Consider the following 22,156-nt stretch of genomic DNA (forward strand, 5'->3'; position numbering starts at 1 on the left):
AATAAAAAGTAAACACAGCAGGGACGCCTGGATGGCTCAGTCAGTTGGGTGGCCAACTCTTGTCCTCAGCTTCAGTCTTGATCTTGGGATCCTGAGTTTGGGCCCACAGTGGGCTCCACACTGGGTATCGAGTCTACTTAAAAAAAAAAAAAGGAAAGGGGCACCTGGGTGGCTCAGTGGGTTAAGCCGCTGCCTTCGGCTCAGGTCATGATCTCAGGGTCCTGGGATCGAGTCCCACATCGGGCTCTCTGCTCGGCAGGGAGCGTGCTTCCTCCTCTCTCTCTCTCTGCCTGCCTCTCTGCCTACTTGTGATCTCTCTCTGTCAAATAAATAAATAAAATCTTTAAAAAAAGGGAAGAAAGCAAGCAAGCAAGCACAACATAACCCTTACATTTTAGATATATATTTATTTGTGTATATAAATTATACATATGTATTTACATGCATGTGTGTGTGTGTATGTAAATCTGACTTGGAAAAATATTGGAGTAGATCATGAGGAATTTTACTGATTTGTCTCCACACACCAAATGCTCACTAATCTGCTCTTGCGATGATCAAGACAGTCATCACAAACACCATAATGAAAAAAACCCACATGAAGAATCGGTCTATGACTTTTGCAACCTTCTTCCACTCACTCCCCTTGGAGTTGGTGGCCTTGTGGTCTTTGAGGCACTTGGCAATGTACTCAATATTCCTCGTCAGCATCTGGTACCGAGCACAGTAACCGTCAGCATCCTGCGGATTCTCACCATGGCACCCCAAGTCATTTTTTACCAGTTTGTTTATTTCCTTCTTCTTGGGATGTCCTTTGTTTCTGTCTGTTTGCAGATTTGGCTCTGGAAGCTTGCCATATACCTTTGTGAGATGGGTTCGCTCCCTGTCGTGGTGGGGGCTAAGGCAGCTCTCACCCACATCATAGACACACAAGACCCTGGACATGTATTTCAGGATGACGACCCTGGCCCAGTGTGGTACCGGCCGGGCCTCAGCCCCACAGAAGTGGACGTTCATCACCATAATGGTCAAGGCAGTGGAAGCTGTGATCAAGGCCATTGTGGCTATGTAATATTTGCCTGGAAAATAACCACAACGAAGTTAGCTTAAACTGTCCTTGTGTTTGGCTCAAAAATACACAAACACCTTTTCTAGAGAACCTATAGACACTAATGGTTACCAGCATAAGCTTCTGAGTCAAACTTCCTAGATACACCACTCACTCAACTGGTGGCCTGGAGCAAGTTAGACCATCCCGCTAAGCCTCAGCTTTCTCCTCTGTAAAATGGGTATAATTATTGGATCTAATTAATGGAAATAGGATGAGGCTTAATTGAGAGGGTATGTGTAAAGTTCTCAGCACTGTCCCTTCACTGAGTTAAAGGTTTCTAAGTGTTGCCAGAGATCGTGATGTGAAAAAAATTCTACTCTCAACAAACAACGATCCTGCACAGCTCTCAGAATTGTCCTCAGACCTCATTACTATGGGTAAGGAAGGAGCCATTGTGTCACTGTTAGTCTTTAACGTGTGATTGCAAAAAGCAATATTCATGAAAAAGGAAAATTAAGGAAAGAAATAATAAAGGTAAGGGCACAGACTTAGAAAATACAGAACATAAAACCAAAAAGATGAAGAAAAGCAAAAGCTATTTGTAAAAAGGAGTAAGATTGATAAACCTTTGATAAAGCCTCTCACAGAATAGAGGTAGTGGGGGATAGAGAGGGAAGGAGAATGTAAAAGAAGAAATAACAGAATAGAAATTTAGAATACAATAAAATAATATTTAGCTGTATGATAATATATTTGAAAACCTAGATGAAATTTCTAGAAATACATAAGACATCAAATTTAGTGTAAGAAAAAAAGAAAATTGGAATAGAAAAGCTCCAGAGTTTGTCTTATAGGTGAGTTTTACCAAACTTTTAAAAGATAGATAACTCATATCATGCAAACCAAGTTGTTCCAGAAATACAAAAAGAGAGAAAACTGTCTAGCTTAGTTTATGAAGTCACTTTAGCTTTGATTCCAAAAGTAACAGGAAAGGAAGCATTAGGGCCATTTTCCTTATAGACATATTTTAGAAAGTCGTATAAAACTTGTCAGCTAATTAAATCCAGTAGTGTCTTAAAATGGTACTTCATCATGATGAAGGAGGAGTTAGTTCAACATCAGAAAACCTAATTCACTATATTAATGAGGCAAAAGAGAAAACTCAGATGATAATCTCAACAGATGAAAACAATGCATTTGATAATATGCATCATCTACTTATTTGTTAAAAGCTCAAAGTAAACTAAGAATAAATGGGGCCTGTTTTAATACAGTAGAGACCATGGGCCAGAAGCTTAGATCAAATGCTACACTTAGCAGAACACTTAAGCACATTTCTGTAAGATTGGAAGTGCATGTCGTAGGGGCTGCAAATAACAAGCTGTTGTTGTTAACAGATATGTTCTGTGTGCACCCTTTTTAAAAAGATACATTTTATATTATCACAGAAACAGAATAAATAATGTTTGTAGAACTCCTGAGACGCATCTCAAGACATCTGTCTTTAGAACTTTAACCAACTTGCTGTTGAATGTCCCTGCTAAAGAAGAGAGAGTGACCTACCAATTGTCTTGCCTCAAATGGGACTATGATTACAGATCATCACAGTCAATCATTTCTGTCTCAGGAGAGGTCACAGAAATGCCAGTACACCTCTTCCTCTTTATTAGTGGTAGGCGGGAGCGGTGGAGAGAACTTTCAGTGTCTAGTTCTCAAAAATGCGTGTGTGTGTCTGTGTGTATTTGTGTCCATGTGTTGGTGTGTCTGTGTTTTTTTGCTTGGAGAGACATAACAAGGAAGAAATCTCCAAACAAGAAAACCAGTGTGGTATTGTCTGAGTATCAGGTAATATTGCATTCAGTAGAGGATAAAAGAGCAGTACAACATCCCTTTCATATTGGTCTCTAAGTCTCTGCATGTTCTGAAATTCCTCCTCATTGTTTATCTTAAAAGAAATTATGTTTAGCTTCTGATTTTGGTAAGCATCTAGTACAAGAGCAAGTCATGGAAGCAGAGGTCTTGGAGCCAAGTAGTTCCTTGGTGGCGCTTGGTAGCATTAGGAAAGGTCTAAGAATGAGGTAGGGAGGGGCGCCTGGGGAGCTCAGTCCATTAATCTGCCTTTGGCTCAGCTCATGACCCCAGAGTCCTGGGATTGAGTCCCGCCTCCCCGCTCAGAGGGGAATCTGCTACACCCCCTTCCTCTGCCCCTCCGCCCACTTGTGCTCACTCTCTCCCTTTCAAACAAGTTAATAAGATCCTTTAAAAAAAAAAAAAAAAACGAGGTAGGGAAAAGATGAGAGGGTGGGAAGGGGTCATAGTCTCTGTGTCTAAGCCTACCCTTTATAAGGACATTCTAGTAGAGCAGACTTTGGAAACTATGGTCCATCCTAAAGTCACCTCAGGTTCCAAATTCTTGCAAAGATTGCTGAATCGCACTCTTTGGGTATAGGCACCAGCATTTTAACAAGCTCCCCCACCTCTGTTATACCCAATAAAGGTTAAAGATTATTCTATGAAGGGTACATGATGGGCTGCAAAATCCAGTCAACCATTTCTATCCTGTTTGCCACTCTTTCCCAAGAAGACATCCCATATGCTGTGAAAAGATAATAATAGTCACTACTGAAGGTGTACTTACCATATGCCAGCTTCCACGCTAAGCAACCACACATGGAGTAGCAATTACACACACTTTCCAGGTGATGAAGCAGAAACTAAAAGACTAAGTAACTCACCTAAGATCGATCATGAAGAAATGAGTGGTAAAATCAGAGTTCAAATGTAGAATTCTTTAACTTCAAAATCAGAGCCTTAACTTCTAAACCAGTGGAACAGAAAGTGCATGAAAATCACCCAGAAGTCTTGTTAAAACAGATTGCCAGGGCTCACCCCAGAGTGTCTAATTCAGGAAGTCTGGGGTAGGCCCTGAGAATCTGCATTTCGAAAGCGAGGCTGCCCTGTGGATCCAAGGATCACACTTTGAGAACCCCTCAAAGAACTGTCGCCTCCCCTCCCTCTTTTGTATAAACCCAGAGACAATAAGCCCAGTTCTGGAAAACAGCCATCTCGGTATTGAAAGACGCCAACTGAAGACACCACACCACACCGCATAATTGCAGCAGCTTGTGTTGAGTCTGAAGTTGACCTAACGGTTATGAGTTTAAAAGGACAGATGTTATCCCACTCACTAAAGCTAGGCTCAAAGAGTAAGGCGCTTGAACTCACCTATCAGAGGGACATTTTCTGAGGCCGGCATGATCTCTGCCACCATGAGCTGAAATACAGTCATGGCCAACAGGATGGTCACTCCCAAGGAGACCTTTTCCCCAGAGGCTGCTGGGAGATAAAAACTCAAGGGAGCCAGAAAAGAGATGAGGACACATGGGATGAGGAGGTTGACGATATAGAACGAGGACCGCCTCTTCAGAAGGAGAGTGAATGTCACATCCGGGTAAGGCTCCGAGCAGCAGCCATAGGAGATCACATTCTTTACAGCAGGCATGCCATGAACTTCCCACTCCACATCTTCGATGAAGTCGGAGAGATCTCCAGTGTCTAGGGCATTGAATATGTCTACCTGGTTGCCGTTGTAAGTCCAGGAACCAAAGGTCAGATTGCACTGCTGATTATCAAAGGGGAAATAGGTGACATCCACCACACAGGAGCTCTTGGTGATGGCTGGCGTATCCCAGGTGATCAGCCCGTCATACCGCAGGACCACATTGGTATTCACGGGCTCAGAAGACTCATCATCAGCCCTGGAGGTCAGAGGAGGGAAATGAAAGCTGCTTGTCAAGACAACTCATCACCTTCCTTACTCTGGACAGTTCACCAACCTCTGCCCATCCCTTCAGTGTCTCTGGCAATGGATCACCTCACCCTGGCTGAAAGCTGGAATCAACTCCAGTTTGCCCCTACCTCTCTCTCCCATAACTACTCTGGGCCAACTTTTCTTGGATTCTTCCTTTAAAGCATCCCTGCTCTATGTCCCTTCCTCTTCATTTCCAAAGCTGCTCTCTTAGTCCAGGTATAATGAGTCAAACATCTAGATAAAACAAATCAATAAACCAGCTCAGTAGTCCCTCCTCTCTCAAACCCTAGAGCAGTACCAGTCTATACAGTCTGTCCTTTATAAGAACTGGTCATTGATTTTTTTTTTTTTCCTTTTAATTCAGTGAGCTGTACCATACCCTTCCTATAAATTCCTTTTTCCAGAAGGTAGCCAAAGTCAGTTTCCAATGCTTACAACCCTAAATGATAGGTTTTTATTAACTTTTAATGCATGTTTCCCAGTATTCCTTATAATTTTTTCCCTACAAAATGTATTATGGCTAAATGTCATATGTAAGGTATCCTAGATTGGATTCGGGAACAGAGAAAGTTCACAAAAGTGGAAAAACTGATGAAATCCAAGTAAAGTCTATAGTTTAATTAATAATATTGTATTAGTTTTGACAAATGCACTATGTTATTTTGATGTAACAGTAGATGTAACATTAGGGGAAACGAGGGGAAGGGTGTATGGGAATTCTCTGTACCATCTTTGCAACTTTTCTGGAAATCTAAAATTATCCCAGAATCTAAAAAGTTAATTACCCCCCCAAAATATGATACAAAATTTAAAATGTGGTTATTCATTCATATTCTCCTACAACACTATTTTCATGGCAAATAGTTGTCCTATATATTCCATTATATAGCTATGCCATACTTATTTAATCAATCCATCGGTGTTCAACATTGTCTTTTCCAGGTTTTGCATTTACAAGTGATGCTATAGTCAAATCTTTGCATTTATCCACTGACTCTTTCCTTACATTAAATTGCCAGAAGAGGATTTGCTGGATCAAAGAACTGGCATGTTTTTAAATTATTTTTTCCCACTTTCTCAAAATCGGGCACCACAACACTAACTGTAATGGTCTGATTGAAGCGGACCAAATCAGACCATTACAGTTAATGTGTGGAGCTCAATTTTTAATGAGGGTCTTTAATAAGGAGGGTTTAAAGAGAAGGATCTTTAATATAGTCTCCATGAAGATAATAAGATGAAGTTTTTTGAAAATCCCTGAACCTAACCTCTGTAGCGATGAGAAATGGATATAGTTAGCGGAATGAGAAGTGAGCACTGTGATGAACTGAGAATATCCCTCACCCATCCTATCTTCCTTGGTATAAGAGAAGAGATCTCAAGATCAGAGAGAAACTATTTGGACAATTCCATATCAAAAAGAAGTCCCCCCGGGCGCCTGGGTGGCTCAGTGGGTTAAGCCGCTGCCTTCGGCTCAGGTCATGATCTCAGAGTCCTGGGATTGAGTCCCGCATCGGGCTCTCTGCTCAGCGGGGAGCCTGCTTCCCTCTCTCTCTCTCTCTGTCTGCCTCTCCATCTACTTGTGATTTCTCTGTCAAATAAATAAATAAAATCTTTAAAAAAAAAAAAAAAAAAAGAAGTCCCCCTCTTTCTTTCCAAGGCTAACTTCCCTCCTGGTACTGTGATTCATTTCCTCCCACATCTCCTTCACAATTTTGCTTCTCTTGGTTGCTCTTATTTTCTCTGACCCATCGAGACCCTCCCCAGTGCGTTCCCCAGTCTCTCCTACCAACTTCCCTTCTTCTCAGGCACTTCCCACACCCCGCCTCTCCTTCCACACACTGGAAGTGATACACACTGCTGTCACTTCCCTCCCCATTTTGCTTTTATTCTTGCAATTTGGCTTCTTCCCAACATGTGCTCTTTCAAACGCCATTCATGACTTGCAAACACACAAATCTAAAAACCTGTTCTAGGTACCTATCCTATTCAACTCTTTCCAAGCATTTCACACTGTAGGTTGTTCCTGGACATCCTTTCTTCCAGTGGTTTCTATTATACAACTCTCTGTCTTATTTCTCCTTCTACACCTTTAGCCATTTCTTTTAAGTGTCTTCTGTAAATGTCTGCAGTGAAGAGTTTCACCAACTTTATCTGCAGCCATTTTCTCTCCTTCCTTGAGTAGTTCTATAAGGGCTCACAGGGCTTTTGATATCTCTTCCCCAACCTTCTTTCCAGGCTTGAGGATTGCCTTTTCAGTCCCTTCTTGGTTGTCTTCAAGTGCACATTCCTTTGGTCTCCCAAACTGAACAACTCCCACACCAAACTCATCATCGTTTTCCTCAAACCTGTTCCTCTTCCCCTCCTTTACATCCAATCTCATCTAACAGGTTTGCCATTTTCTCAACCACAAGATGACTTAAGCAAACCTTAATGCCAAATTCCAGACAGATCTTTCTGAATATGACAGGGTATCCAATTCCTCACTAGCTCTAAAATCCAAGGGTTAAGATGGCCCATGAAAACCCGGCCATTAGAACTCTTTCATAACAAATGCACATTTGGAATTTCTATAACCCAGTCTCTACCCAATCTAATGTCAGGAATCCTTACAGACTCTTGCACTAACCAGCATATCGGCCATACCCTTAGACTAAACAACTTCACCAGAACTTTGAGCCCTGATTTATTTATCTCTTTACTGATTTGATAGCAGAGCCAATACCTGCTTGAATAACTATATTGCTAAAAAGCTCACTACTTCTTGGGAATAGTGATTGCTCAAGTTATGCATTATGATTAGTTTTAATTGTTATCTTCCCTTTAACTTTTGTCATTGTCTTTATTTTTGTCCTCTACAGAAAATTTCTCTTTTCTCTAACTTATTTTCTCCTTCACTGCTTAACATCTCCATTAAGTCTTTCCAAGAACTTCTGGCTTCCAAACTAGCATCAACAAATTCAACTACCCTTCCCATGAAGTAGCTCCCAGACCCATCTTGAACCTAATCACACCCTAGCAAGTTCAGCCCCATTGAGTCAGGCTCCAGTGGCGAATCTAGATGTGAAGCTTTATCTTTATCACACCTGACTGGATCACTACCACATACCCCTCTTTCCTCTCCCCACCACCACTCAGAAAGCCCATTTTGTGGTCTATGTGGTTCTATGCCGGCTTCTGAGAAATAATGAGAATATTATATCTGGGATCAGAAGAGTCCAGAGGTCCAGGGATTCAGCTGGAAGGACCAGGGTCAGGGAAATGGTTATGACTGAGGTCCCTTCTTTGCCTGATCCTATAAGTCTCTCGTGGCCTAATTTTAGCTAGTTATAGGAATGCAAATGATGTCCAACCATAGCCATATTTAGAGTTTCCTCTAAGTAATAAAACTCTGACATTACCGAGAAGGAGAATGCAAAGCAGAATAAAGGATCGGTGTGTAACAGGAGGGAGGAGAGGACTAAAGAGTCAACCCAGAGTAACAAAAGAGAGCTGATTAATCAGTGCAATGAAAAGATTTTGTGTGGAAAAGGGAAAGGGAACTGAACTCACACATCTCAAGGCCCAAAGGGAAAGAATTTGCCAAAGCCACAGCAGGTTTGCGTGAGCCCACGAGCACACAGCTGGCTTCTAGAATAAGCGCGGACTGGGACAGGCTTAACTTAGGTGACCGTGCAAGCTTGCAAAGAAGCATGTCAGTAAGAGTTACTCACTTCTTCAGCCAACCAAAGCAGGAGGAAGAAGAGAACACACATTCTGTTTGTTTCCCAGGAAGAACTGTTAGAACTGATAGAATGCTGTTAGTGGTCTGTATCAACTCTATTCTCTGATTACCTGCACCCTGTGAGTGAGAGGAGCTAGCGGACAACATGGTTTATTCTCTTGCCATATGTGTGTGTGTGTGTGTGTGTGTGTGTGTGTGTGAGAGAGAGAGAGAGAGAGAGAAGGGGGGAGTGAACCGGTATAATAAAGCACTAACCCTGGGACATTGTTTTGCTTGGAAAGGAATATGGAAGGACCCTCTGGCCATCCAGAGTGGAAAATGGTCAGCAGGATCAGGGCTATGAATAATTGGTCATGACCCTTGGCTGAGCTATCCGAATAAGGAACAAGACTAAAATCCAGGCTGCAACCCACCCCGTCTCTTCCTAAAGAGAAACTCACACCCACTAGAAAGCTGAGCTCTCAGGAAGCCCCCCGGAACTGCCCCTCCTTCACCCTGTTCTGAGTCAAAGAGGAACCATTCCCAACCCACAAGAGCTTGAGTTCCAGAATAAGAAGAGAGAAGCTCCTTTGACAACAGGTGGAGCAAATGAACCTGAACTGTGATAGACCAATGTGGTTCCTTCTCGAAGTCTGATCCAAGGACTAGCAGCCCTGACCTCTGGAGCTTCTAGACAAGCAGAACATCAAATTCTACCCCAACCTACTGAATCCAAATCTGTATTTTAACAAAACTCTTCATGTGCACTTTACAATTTGAAAAACATATCCCTTCTATCCCTTTACATGAAGCCCCTTGCCCTGAAACCAAGAAAGGGTAACTGATGATCTTACGATATAGTTTATCCTCCACTCCAATGTCAAAATCCACAGGTCAGCTGCTAGCTGGTCCATTCTGATTTAATCTTAGTAATATCACCGTTATTGATACATGATCTTGGGGAAGGGAGCACCACTATGATGGGTTGAATTATGTCCCCTCCCCTCAAAATTTATATGTCTAAATCCTAGCCCCCGCCACCTCAGAAGGTAAATTTACTTGGAATAGGGTCATTGTAGATATAATTAGTTAAGACAAGATCATACTGGAGTAGGGAGGGCCCTTAATCCAAAACGACTTTTGTTTTTATAAAAGGGGCAAAATGGACACAGACAACACACATGGAGAACACCAGGTGAAGAGGAAAGCAAAGATCAAGGTGATGTTTCTACAAGTCCAGGGACAACAAAGGCATCCAGCAACCACCAGAACCTAGAGGAGATGTGTGGAGCCCATTCTCCCTTACAGCCTCAGAAGGAACCAACCTTGGACATCTAGCCTTTAGACCTGGGAGAGAATACATTTCTGCCATGTGAGCCCCCCAGTCTGTGGTCCTGTGTTCCCACAGCCCTAGAAGACCAGTAGAGCCTATAATAGAGTATCTCATCCAAAAGGGGGAAGGAGCTCTAAGCTTTTATGACCTATTATTTTATTATCTAAGATCTTATGATCATCATTCTAGGGCCTAGGTAAATGAATTGGAACTTAACTTCAAGCGTGTATAAAACAGTCCTTTCTCATTGTGTTTAAATTCTATTAAATCAATAAGTTCATTCCTGAGCGATGACTGACTTGTACTTACTTGTTATATAGGACAATATCAGGCCTCCACACGAGGTCACTGGGGATCCTGATGGAGTCCAGTCCATCGTACTGGTCTCGATCCCACGTGAGATACGCATCATGCCAGATTTGGCGGATCCATAAATAGGCAGTCAGAATCTGGTTTCTTTCGTCCTGTACAAATAACCATGTTATAACTCTGTCCAGTAGACACCTCAACCAAATGCTTTCCATCTCTGGAGCATTTGTTCTTTGCAAAAGAAATTCCAAAAGCACAAATCTACTTTCACTAAATAAATGAGAGCTTTTCTAGTCTCTCCCTTTAACAAACTGCAAAAGCCGTACTTTTTCTTCTGCTTGATTTAGTGTTCTGAATGTAAAGTGAACAGGCGTTCAAGGCATCAGATCTTTTCATAGATCAACAGCCCACATTTCTCTGGAAATTGGTGAACCAACGACTCACTTGAATGAGAAAGTCAGGAAATACAGTTTCATAACTTTATGCAATTAAACACATACAAGCACAAAACAAGATATGCCATCTTAAAACACCATATTTATTAAAAAAAAAAAAACAGGAATAAAATTCATAGAAAACTCACCATTTAGCCATTTTTAAATGGATGGTTCAGTGGCTTACGGTAGATTCATGATATTGCGCAACCATCACCACTGTCCAGTTCCAGAGCATTTTGTCAGCTCAAAAAAGAAACCCTATGACCATCAAGTCATCACCCACTATTCCCCCGTTCTTCCCATAGTCCCTGGCAACCACCACTCTGCTTTCTGTCTCCAGGATTCTCCGTGTTTTGAACATTTCATAGAAAGGGAATCAAGTATCTGTGACACCATCTCTGTTTAGACAATCGAGACTGTTACTTTTAATGGCCAGGATTATGTAACATCGAGCGAAATGACTTTTGTAGAGAGCTTCCTTCCTTGGTATTCCCTTCCCCCACCAGCTTGTACACGTTCCTGTCTGGTCTCATTTCCTCTCAAATTCCAGGTAATGCATCTCTTTGGAAAGCGCGGCAAGTTTCATCCTAAGCACAATTTCATAGTCACCACTTTATTTTACTCACCATGTCCTTAATCTGAGAAAGTGTAATTTGGAGGGTGACATTCAGGACTTTATCTGTATCTTCTACTGGACGAAGAGCATTGGAATAATCTTCAAAAAGGTCATTAAACAACTTCTGAGCGTATTTTCCATCTGCTGTTTCTACAGCTGCTCAAAAAGAGGGACTGGGATCAACATTCGATGTCATGTATATTTCAAGGCAAAGAACAGCAAACCGAGGGCTAGAACTGGGCCTGACACAGTATCAGCTAGGGACAAGCTTTGGGTACACGAGAGTTAGTTTTCTGGCTAGTCAATAAAAGGCATGAACATTTTCTCGCAGTGAGAGTATCTGTTCTGTTTGCTGGTCCAGTCCCACCAAAGAAATGGCCCCAAATGATTACACACCCATCAGACTCTTACCTCTCAGTCTGGAGAAAGCAAAGTAAATCCAGCAAAAGGAGATGCAGGAATGGGGCCAGTTCATCATTCTCCTGAGCTTCTAGAAATTCTCAAGGAGGCAGCGGTCTTCCACTTCCCTCTGAATGGGAAGGGTCTGGGTACAAAGATCGCACTCTGCCAGAGTCTCACCAAAGCAGATGGAGAGCGCAGGCATGCAGTGCACGGAGGGCCCCGAGGTCCTGAGATCCAGACGGGCTCTCCCTCCTCCCCTCCAGTAATCCGAGACCGGCAGCTCTGGCCACGGAGATGCAGGAGCCTGGGTGGGCTAGGCAGGCAGTGCTGATCTGAGGAAGCTGTCCCAGCGAGGGTCCCTAGCCACCATCAGCAGGAGCATCCAGACCAAACTTTCAGAGGAGGTGAGGTAGGAGCCCAATACCCCCTGAGACTCTGCAGAAGGAGCTAGGTGCTTTCTACACCTGCGGCAAGCAGATCCAGCCAGAGTCTAAGGACTAAGGGAAGACAAGTAGACCCCACTGTGGGGCATCCTCTGGAAAGGCTCTATGAATGCGCTTCAAGGGGCATGTGAAGAGGGAAAGAGAGGCAATTCCATGATCTCCAGAACTGCTTCTACTTCAACTCCTTCAAGGTCCGGCATAGACCTTGTGTGGTAATGTGTGAGCATGGAGGGAGGGGCCTGGAGAGGGGCATTCACTCCCTTTGGAAGCAGTGCTGCCATTAGGATTTGGAGCCAAGACCTAGGTTTAACTGCAAGCCTGAACCCTTCCTAGCCCTACAGCGCTGAGCCTTCCTGAGCTGGAAACCAGGAACCTAGTGTTCTACTGTGATACTTCAGCAAAAGCGCCATGTAAATGTCAGTAAATTTTGCCTCTGATTTTGAAGATCTAGAATGTCTAGAATCACCAAGTCACCCAATATTTACTAGCCCTAAAAAAACAAAACAAAAAAAAATTGTTCAAAGGTTAACCAAATCAGCACGAAAATTATTCATAACTAATGGTGACATTACTGGGATGTTGTTTCTTTGCATTTGAATACTACTTTATTTATTTCACACTCATTTCTCCCACATGATCTAATTTTGCTCCCATGAAAGCATGTCAATTTCCAATTGCCATAACTTATCCCTCTTCTAGCCTGGGGAACCTGCCTCAGAAAAGCAAATTAAGATCATTTGATTGCCTGGAATCCGAGCAAGGAAATTGGATCGTTCCATTTCATCAGGTTACAGAGTCTAATGAGTCACCCTGTCCCTCTTCAGGAATCTATCCTCCAAATGGAACAGACACTCAAGCTGTCAGCTAAGTGTGTTTCCTAATCGCCTGTGCCCCGGTGTTGATTGGGAAGACATTATTTTCCCGAAGTCCCCAGTCTGACTCACCCGTCAGATGACCCAGGTCCAGCTGCAAAACCTCGGGCCCTCCTTCAACAAACCATCTGCTCTGGCATCTCAGAGGCTAAAAGTCCTTCTGAAATTGAGTTGAGCACCTTGTTTTTATACGAGGAAACTGAGATCTGGAGATGTGTGGGGCTCACCTCTAGCAGCGCTGGACCAGAGACAGAATCCAAGCCACCTGTTCAACCTCATGTGCTCCCCACGCTAACACCATCCCTCTTCCTTGTCGTTCAGCCACATGTCACTTGAAGACCGTTGGGTGATACCTTCTCGTGGTTAGAGACTCTCTACCTATGTCTCTTTGATTCCTTGGGACACTCCGAGCAGCCCCTGTTCAGGTGCTCTGAACACTTGCTCCTGGCTACTTCGGCGGCAGCCTGGAAGATAGTCATCCCTGGTGATCTTTGATTGCTTCTAACTAACTCAGTTCATTCGCATGGGCCACTTACAGTTTTTTGGTTTTTTTTTTTTTTTTTAATAGTTAATAGTTGATGTTATCCTACCAATGTTAACACCATCCAAACGAAATCAATACTTTCAAGGGGGCAATTCTGCCTTTTAGGGCAAAGATGCTAAAGGCTAAAAGCAAACGCCACCCAAATTCAAAGTTATGTCTAGAGAACACAGTCATCTTTTCAACCTCTGCTCCGTTTGAGAAGTGGCTGTTGCTTGTCACAAGGTCACAGGCAAAGTATTCCAGCCATTTCAGAGTTTCTAAGAGCCCAGCCTTCCTCAGTGGACCAATTGTGAGGCACTTAGTTATAACAAAAATATGATAGTAAGATATTAGGGACATTCCATAAGATCATAATATTCTTAACATAATTTATTTCGTAAGTGATACATACCTATTCAGAAAAATTAGAAAGTATAGAAAAGCACAGTGAAGAAAAAGAAAGGTCACCCAGAGGAATCCAGCCAGGCAGAGATCCACAGGGCTCACGTGGCGGCCATCTTTTTTAAATGCTCATAGAACATGTTGTCATGTCTTTGAGACCCAGAAGGACGCGGGCCATTAGCAAAACTCTGTCTTGCTCATGAACACATATCTATGTGCAGAGGATGCTTCTAAAGTCTCTTTTCCTGTTCTCTTGGGGTTGCGATGTAGTTCCCTCACAGGCTACCTTGAATGGTCTCCCATCCTTTCCTGCCTCTCTCCCCACTCTCAGGGTCCTTATAAAACCCTTTCCAGTTGAAGCTGCCCAGAACCCTTTGCCCATTGTGGTCAAGCCCCCTGGAGGTGTCCCTGGCTCCGTTCCAGAAGAATGAGGGCAGTGTTTCCAAGCCTTGGAACAGAGCTCCTGCCTGCCAGAGAACCCTAGTGAATTATTTTGCTTAAAGACCTCCTTTTCAGTAGCAGAGGAAGGAAGGGGAAAGACAAATACCTTCCTCCTGCTACATTTTTTTAATTGTAAAAGTCAAAAATAATGTCTTATAAAGGGTTTCTCCCCCATAAATTAATATGACATGAATATTTTCTGTTTTTATTAAATATGAAATCGGGGGCACTTGGGTGGCTCAGTGGGTTAAGCCACTGCTTTTGGCTCAGATCATGATCTCAGGGTCCCAGGATCGAGTCCCACATTGGGCTCTCTGTTCAGCAGGGAGCCTGCTTCCCCCCTCTCTCTGCCTGCCTCTCAGCCTACTTGTGATCTCTCTCTCTCTCTCTGTGTCAAATAAATCAAATAAAATCTTTAAATAAATATGAAATCAGAATCCTTTTTTTTTTTTAAGATTTTATTTATTTGAGAGAGAGAGGTCAGCAGGAGAAGCAGACATCCAGCCAAGCAGGAACCCCAGTGTGGGACTCGATCCCAGGACTCCAGGATCATGACCTGAGCTGAAGGCTGTTGCTTAACCAACTGAGCCACTGAGGTGCCCCAGAATAGTTTGTTTGTTTTTTTTTTTTAGATCTTATTTATTTATTTGTCAGAGAGAGCAAGAGAGTGTGCATGAACACAAGCAGGAAGCAGGGAGAGGGGCAGGCAGAGGAAGAAGCAGGATCTCCGCTGAGCAAGGAGCCTGATGCGGAACTCCATCCCATAACCCTGGGATCATGACCTGAGCCAAAGGCAGATGTTTAACCAACTGAGCCACCCAGACGTCCTGAAATTAGGATAGTTTTAACCCATGAAGATGCCTATAGACCACCTAGCTGAGGGCTCTCATTTTATGGATGAAAAAGCTGAGGCCAAAGGAGGGTGCAGACAGGAAAGGAGAACAAATCTCCACCAAGAGCCAAGCCAGTGGCCGTCAGCTTTCCCTAGGGGCCCAAGCTCTTAGCTGTCTTGGGTGCTCAGAGCTGGGACACCTGCTAACAGTTTCTTCTCAACTCATTGAATTCTCAGGAGATGCCCCATGGGCCCCCACACCCGACCTCCTATTTCACGTCTACTTTCTATGTTTGCTGGATTCATCCTGAACATGAGATTCCAAATTAAAAACCTGAAGTTCCTCTAAAGGAGGAGTATCCAGATTCTTCCACTGCGCACCAGAGTTTGGGAAAAGGGCTGCCCCCAGGGACGCCACGCCTTCTCAAGGAGCTACCCACTCAGGCAGGGCTTTCCAAACATTCTGGGGTTCGTTTCTGTCTATGTTTTCATAATTCAGAAACACAATCGCATGGAGAGTTTAAGACAATCCACTCTGGAGTCGAACTGCTTGGATTCAAGACCTGCCCACCACCTGCTAGCTGTGTAACTTTGGGCAGATTACTTCACTTCTCTGAGCCTTAGTTTCCTCTTCTATAAAAATAGAGATGATTATAATACTGCCTGCTCCCTAAGAGCAGTGCTTGGCCATAAAAAGGGCTACGTACCTGATAATGAAAGGGGGGAAATGCATTCCAGCATTTTTTTTTTTAATTGGGCTTGTAACTTGTAGCCACACTTCCTCTCTCTCTCTCTCATTGATCTTTCTTTCCATCCACTTCTTTGCTCCCCCCACCCCCAACTTCTTGACAGCTTCATTAGAGGATTCTCACCTTACACTAGGTGGGGAAAAAACAGCCCTGCCATTTTCTTGTTGCCCTTTTTTTATTGCAATGTTAATATTACTGTCAACGTGTGGTGGGTTTGTTTACTTTCCTACTTTTTTTTTTTTTTGTAGTAGTCATTTTAATCCTCTAACCACCGTGGGAAAGTTAGCCAATCTAAATCTATCACAGAGGCTGCCAAACGCTCTCAGTAAAGGGCCAGAGAGTAAATATTTTCAGCTTTGCAGGCCAGATGGTCTCTGCAGCAACTACCCTTCTTTGCAGTCGCGCTGTGAAAGCAGCCATAGGCAAGGTGTAAATGAATGAGCACGGCTGCGTTCCAATAAAATTTTATTTACAAAAATAGATGGCCGGCCCTCGCTTGCTGACCTCAGATACACATCACCAAATCCTTAAATCCGCGGACCCAGGCTCAAGCAAACCGCAAGGCGGTCAGCACCCCCGAAGAAGGAGCACAGCTTGAAAGGAAAATGGCATCGTGAGGCCCAGGCTTGCTGTGGGCGGGTGTGTGGTGAGGCCTGGGCTGGCGTGAAAGGCGCTTCTCCAGTGACGTGCAAACCATCTTCCAGGACAGGCTCCCAAGGGCTCCCATATAAATTCCTAGAGAGAGGGAGCTCTTGCCTAAAATGAGCCTTTCCACCAAAGAGGCAGAGATAGTTGGGAGCTAGAGAGCACACAGCAGTCCTGTTTGACGTCCGGAGACTGGGGAGGCTTCCACATGGTGGCCACCAGAGTGTCAGGGGCAGGAAATCAGAATCCCCAAATATGGGCGACATACCATGATGATGGAAACTGGCTATAGCCAGGCTAGAGGCTGAGAGCAGGGGAATTTTTCAGAAGTGAGTCCCTCTCAGGTGCCCATGAACAAGAAAGATGGAGTCTGGGGGTAAGGCTGTAGCAACGTCACAGAGTCCCAGTGCACTGTTCTGTTTCTAGGATGGTGACCCCTATCCCTCAAGTGCGCCCAGCTCCATCTGGCTTGGGGAAATGCAGGTGAAATCATGACAAAAAAAAGATTCTGGAAAGGAAGGAAGGAGGACCTCTTAGAAAACAGGAACAGTGGGCTCTGTATCTTATGGGGTGCTAGCATCAGAATGTGTTCACACTCTTGTGGGGCCATTCCCCTCTTCGTAAATGCACATGTCTGTGTCTCCCTCCTTCCCCGTGGCCTTCTGGCACTGCTGGAGGAGTGTAGTAGACTGGAAACCCCTCATAGCAAAAACCTGTGGGACAACTTCTCTTGGTGCTTCTGAGAGTTGTAAAGAAAATGACCAGCTCCCAACCTTTTGTAACCATGACATAAAACAGACCCCATTACTGGGCACCATCAGTGATTCCTGTCACTCTCTCATGTCCCACATGTTAGTGAGCTAGGGCGGTGATAACAAAATACCACAGGCTAGGTGGCTGGAAGGACAGAAATTTATTTTCTCACAGTTCTAGAAGGTGGAAGTCCCAGATCAGGGTGCCAACAGGGTTGGTTTCTTCTCAATCCTCTCTCCTTGGCTTCTAGATGGCCACCTTCTCCCTGTGAATGTACCTGTGTCCTAATCTCCACTTCTTCCTTTTTTTTTTTTTTAAGATTTTATTTATTTATTTGTCAGAGAGAGAGAGAGAGAGCACAGGCAAGCAGAGGCAAAGGGAGAAGCAGGCTCCCCGCCAAGCAGAGAGCCCAATGTGGTACTCAATTCCAGGACGCTGGGATCATGACATGAGCCAAAAGCAGCTGCTCAACCCACTGAGCCACCCAGGCATCCCCTAATCTCTACTTCTTATAAACACACCAATCATACTGGATTAGGTACCAGCCCAATGACCCCACTTCACACTTCACATTAATCACCCCTTTTGAGATCTTATCTCCAAGTTCTGAAGTGCCAGGGGTTAGGGCTTCAACATACAAATGTGGGGGAGACACAAATCAGACCCTAACACCCCACATCCAATCTGTCAACAAATCTGGGCTGCTTCATCTTCGCAGCATTTCTGGAAGCCAGCCATCTGTCTTCCACTCACCACTGGGGTCCTGGTTCAAGCCATCCCTGAATCCCACTGGTTCCACTGGTTCCACTGGACTAACCTCCTGACAGCAAGCCTTGCCCCACATTCCATTCTCCACGTAAGGCCAGTGTAAGTCTGACCATGTTACCTCTCTGCTCAGCCCTCCTGGTGGATTCTCATTGTGCCCAGAGTGAAAGTCAAAAGTCTTACTAGTGACTGTAAGGTCTTTGATTTCCCATCTCCAACACCTGCTCCCCTTGCTTCCTCCACCCCAGCCACACTGGTCCCCTTGCTAGTGCATGAACATAGCCACTCTTGCTCGGGGTCTTCACTCTCTTGACTCCCTCTGCATGGGGCACCCTTGGACATAGTCTCTCAACTCTTCCTCTCTCCTCCCTCTTGGTTCAGCTCAAATGCCACCTTATCAGAAAGTCCTTCCCTGAGCACCCTCCCCACAGTAACACTTCAACCTTCTCTATATCTCTTCCTTGCTTTGCTGCCTCATGGCATGTATGAGCCCCTAAGGCAGGTGTGTGTGTATGTGCACTTGCTTGTTCATGGTATGTCTCCCAACCAGAAGTTAAGTTCCAGGAGAGTGGGGACGTGGCCCAGTTCTGGACTGTACTCTCCTACTCAGGGAAGATATTTTTTGACTGAATGAGTAATACCTAAATGAGAAAAGAAATCCAAGGAATTAAAAAGTGGGGAGAAGGCAAGCTCTCAGACAAAGGATGGTGGATCCTATGATTCATAATCTTCTCAGAATCTCATTAGCACTCATGGCTCGGGGATTATTTCAGCCTTATGTTACTACTCTAGTGCTGTGTAATATTTTAACCTAGGTCAAAGCAAAATTTCTTGAGAGAATGTGGGTCATAATTTCTACTTCTCTATATGCACTCTGTGTCTTATACACAGAGGCATCTCTCCCATGTCTCTGCTGACCTAACGCAACAGAAAAAATATGAAGACATAGAAGGAGTCCTGTGGCCCCAGTTCAAGCCCTGGGACCACCACTTCATGATCATAGGAGCTTGAGCAAGTCACGTAATTTCTTGAGTCTCCATTTTCTCATTTGTTAAAAATGATCATTATAATATTTACTTGAAAAGGTACTTGGGGGATTAAAGAGGAAATTGGTAAAGTACAAGCCCAAAGTGGGCATAGAAGAGGCCCTCAATAGGGGACCTGGATAGCTCCGTTGGTTAAGCAAGTGCATAAGCCTTCGGCTTAGGGCATGGTCCTGGAGTCCTAGGATCATCAAATCCTGCCTCAAGCTCCCTGCTCACCAGGGAGTCTGCTTCTCCCTCTGACCCTCCCCCTGCTTATGCTCTTTTTCTCACTCATTCTCTCTCCCAAACAAAATAAATAAATAAAAATTTAAGAAGAGGCGCTCTATAAATGCCAGTATGATTCCCCTGCTGAACCACACAGGCTCCAGTGGTCAGCGGAACCTCTGTGGGTAAAAAGAGACCCATTGCGTTGCCAACAGAAGGGCCACGTTCATGAAGCGACAAGAGCAGGTGATAAGGGATATGCAGTTTTCTGGGTCAGGAGAACAGCTGATACACGAGACAGGGTATCCGATGTGTCCAGGTGAGTGATCCAGAGACCACGGCAGGCTCTGGTGTCAGTGCTTTGTGGGAGGGCACACACTGTTCTCCCTGCAACCCCCCAAGGGAATATATTGGAAAGCAGTAAGATTTGACATGGTCAAGTACCCCCTGGCTTCCTCTTATTGCTGGAGTCCTTTTTCGCCACATGCTGAGGAGCCCGTATCTAAGAGACCCTTTGGGTCTCCCTGTTAGGCCACTTGCTTCTCGGGGCTTTCTGAAATTTTCCTTTTTCTTGAGTTTCCGATCCTTTCCTGCCTCAGTATGTTCTTACCCACCCCCCCACCCCGGCTTTCCTTCCCCTTTCACAGCAGCTCGTGTGGTCACCGTTACAGCATATTTTCCCGCTATTTCCGGTGACCCTGTCTCTGGTGACCAGGCAAGGGTTAGAGGAGAGACAAGCAGGGAGGAGGCGGGAGGGGTCACTTCTTCTGTTAACCGTAGCCGGTCAGTTCCGGTAGTCGGTTCTCACGAAGGGGAAGGGGCAGGGCAGAGGCGGCACCATGCAGACCAAGCTCTCACACTCTTCCCAGGCTATCCTGGGAGCTTCTGGCTGCCAACATCTCACACCAGTGTGCGTCCCCTGAGAAGCAGCATGTCTCCATGGGCCCAGGTCCTCACTCGCCCCACCCCACCCCCACCCTTGTCTTGGCCCGCTTAAAAACAGAAGAGGTGTGAGGAGGGACTTTCTCACCACAGCAAACGTCATTCCAGCGACATCGGGCACCTGCCCTCAGTGCCCGGGTCTCCTGGGCTCAGAAGCCTCGCAAAAAGCCCCTCAGTGGGAATGAGTGGTTCAGGTCTCTGCCTGTGAGAAGCGTCTTTGGGGGGAAGGTGGAGGAAAGAGGGTCCTGACTAATAAAACAGGAGAACTGGAAGACAGAATTCTCAGCTATTCCCCCTCTGGGCCGCATGTGAATTTTCTATTCTACGTTTCTTCTTCTTGTGTATCAGTGCCATTGACCCAGGGTCCCCACCCTTCACGTGAATGTGAGGAGACCTGAAGAGCCACTGGAAGAAAAAGGGAAACCCTGGGTGGGGGGAGGGGGTGGACACGGATCCACTGACCATGAATGAGCCGGGCTGGGGATAGGCCATCAGGGAAGGCCACCAGAACCTTCACTCACTCCTCTCAGAGCCTTTCGGAGCCATATGGGAGCCTGAACTCAAAGAGAAAATCAGCAATACTGGCCCTGCTACTTATAATTTTTGACTTTTTTTTATTGACAATGACTTTTTTGGGATTGATTTTGATTTTTCTAGAATATGGCATTAAACGCTGTGCATATTCGTCACTGAATGGCACCTCCTTCCATTCGCTCTTGCCTCGCCCTCGTTCTAGCCTCGGCAAGATTTTAGTTCCCCTGATGGTGCTGGTCAGTCCACGGGGTGCATTGTTTCCTTAAGGAAAGAGAGGCCGGAGGCCATAAAAATCATCGGTAAGAATCCAAGTCCATTTTGTCAATATGTGGCTGCAATCCCACCAGAAGATTAGGAAGAAAGAATGAAATTCTCAACCACAGAAATGACTGAAATTTTAGACACAATTCAGATCCTTTGTTTCCTAATAAAGCCAGGGGACTTTGCCTTACCGGCCACCAGGTGTCTCTGTAAACTCCCTGCAGGGCCCCACACGAGACACTCGGGATAACGTCATAAGTAAAATCCGTGGTTTTTAACCAGCTCTAAAGGGATGGCGCAGACACACAGAGAACAGTTGGAAATAGAACAGCTCAAAGACTGAGACTACAGGACTGCTGGCTAATAGCTGAATGCTCATGTGATACAGTCTACTAACGTACTCCAGCTATGAAGCCGATTATTAACATTCAGTTTGTCCTGATCAATGTACTTTCTAGAATGTCCCTGCATTATTCTTTTCTCATCCCTTAGCCAGATTAATGTCTAACAGAGCACAAGTCTGCAAGAGCAAAACAGTATTTCAGGAAGGTCTCAGAGAAATCAATTCTTCTCCTGGGGTTTTAGGACTAGACCTCTCACTCCTGAAGGGCAGGGGAATTTGAAAACCGCATTCAAACCATTTCCTTACATTAAAAAAAAAAATTAGTAAAGGCATAGAGTGCCGTGCTCAAAGTCCAGTAAACAGAGTGGAAGAAGAGTCGTGGCATTCTTCGAAAAGTAAGTTTGCTTACGCATGTTATCACCCCCCCACCCCGCCCTCCAAAGGAAACATAAACACTCCAGCAAACAGACTGTTTCCTCTGACCTTATTTTTTCCTGAGGTCATCCTCCAAATTAGCCCTTCATTCAATATCCAAGAGGGATCAGGAAAATGGCTCTTGTGGAAAACTCTGCGATGATGTTCCTGGAGTTGTTCCAGCTTATCCAAAACGGCATCTGTTCTTCATTTGCAAATTACTGCTACTCCTCGGGGTACCAGGGTGGCTCCGTGGGTTAAGGGTCTGCCTTCGGCTCAGGCCACAATCTCGGGGTCCAGGGATCGAGCCCCCCATCGGGCTCCT

General features: G+C 44.8%; 1 protein-coding gene across 1 annotated transcript; it reads right to left on the bottom strand.

Annotated features, from left to right (window-relative positions):
* Positions 1 to 452: 452 nt before the first annotated feature.
* On the bottom strand, positions 453 to 12,551 carry CHRNA9 (cholinergic receptor nicotinic alpha 9 subunit). Its single transcript, XM_059163041.1, has 5 exons — positions 11,672 to 12,551; positions 11,271 to 11,416; positions 10,208 to 10,362; positions 4,277 to 4,809; positions 453 to 1,079 (listed from the first exon to the last, which is right to left on the bottom strand). The coding sequence occupies exons 1-5, from the start codon at positions 11,736 to 11,738 to the stop codon at positions 538 to 540; spliced, it is 1,443 nt and encodes a 480-aa protein (XP_059019024.1). The 5' UTR covers positions 11,739 to 12,551; the 3' UTR covers positions 453 to 537.
* Between the last annotated feature and the right edge of the window lie 9,605 nt (positions 12,552 to 22,156).

This window comes from Mustela lutreola, chromosome 1 (assembly GCF_030435805.1).
Source record: "Mustela lutreola isolate mMusLut2 chromosome 1, mMusLut2.pri, whole genome shotgun sequence".
Taxonomy (NCBI): Eukaryota; Metazoa; Chordata; class Mammalia; order Carnivora; family Mustelidae; genus Mustela; species Mustela lutreola.

Excerpts from the sequence above, each read along its gene's own strand:
- CHRNA9 (XM_059163041.1), bottom strand. The coding sequence starts at position 11,738 with ATGATGAACTGGCCCCATTCCTGCATCTCCTTTTGCTGGATTTACTTT. Across the intron at positions 4,810-10,207 it reads GATATTGTCCTATATAACAA|GGCTGATGATGAGTCTTCTG; the intron begins GTAAGTACAAGT and ends TCTGACCTCCAG. Across the intron at positions 1,080-4,276 it reads AGAAAATGTCCCTCTGATAG|GCAAATATTACATAGCCACA; the intron begins GTGAGTTCAAGC and ends GTTATTTTCCAG.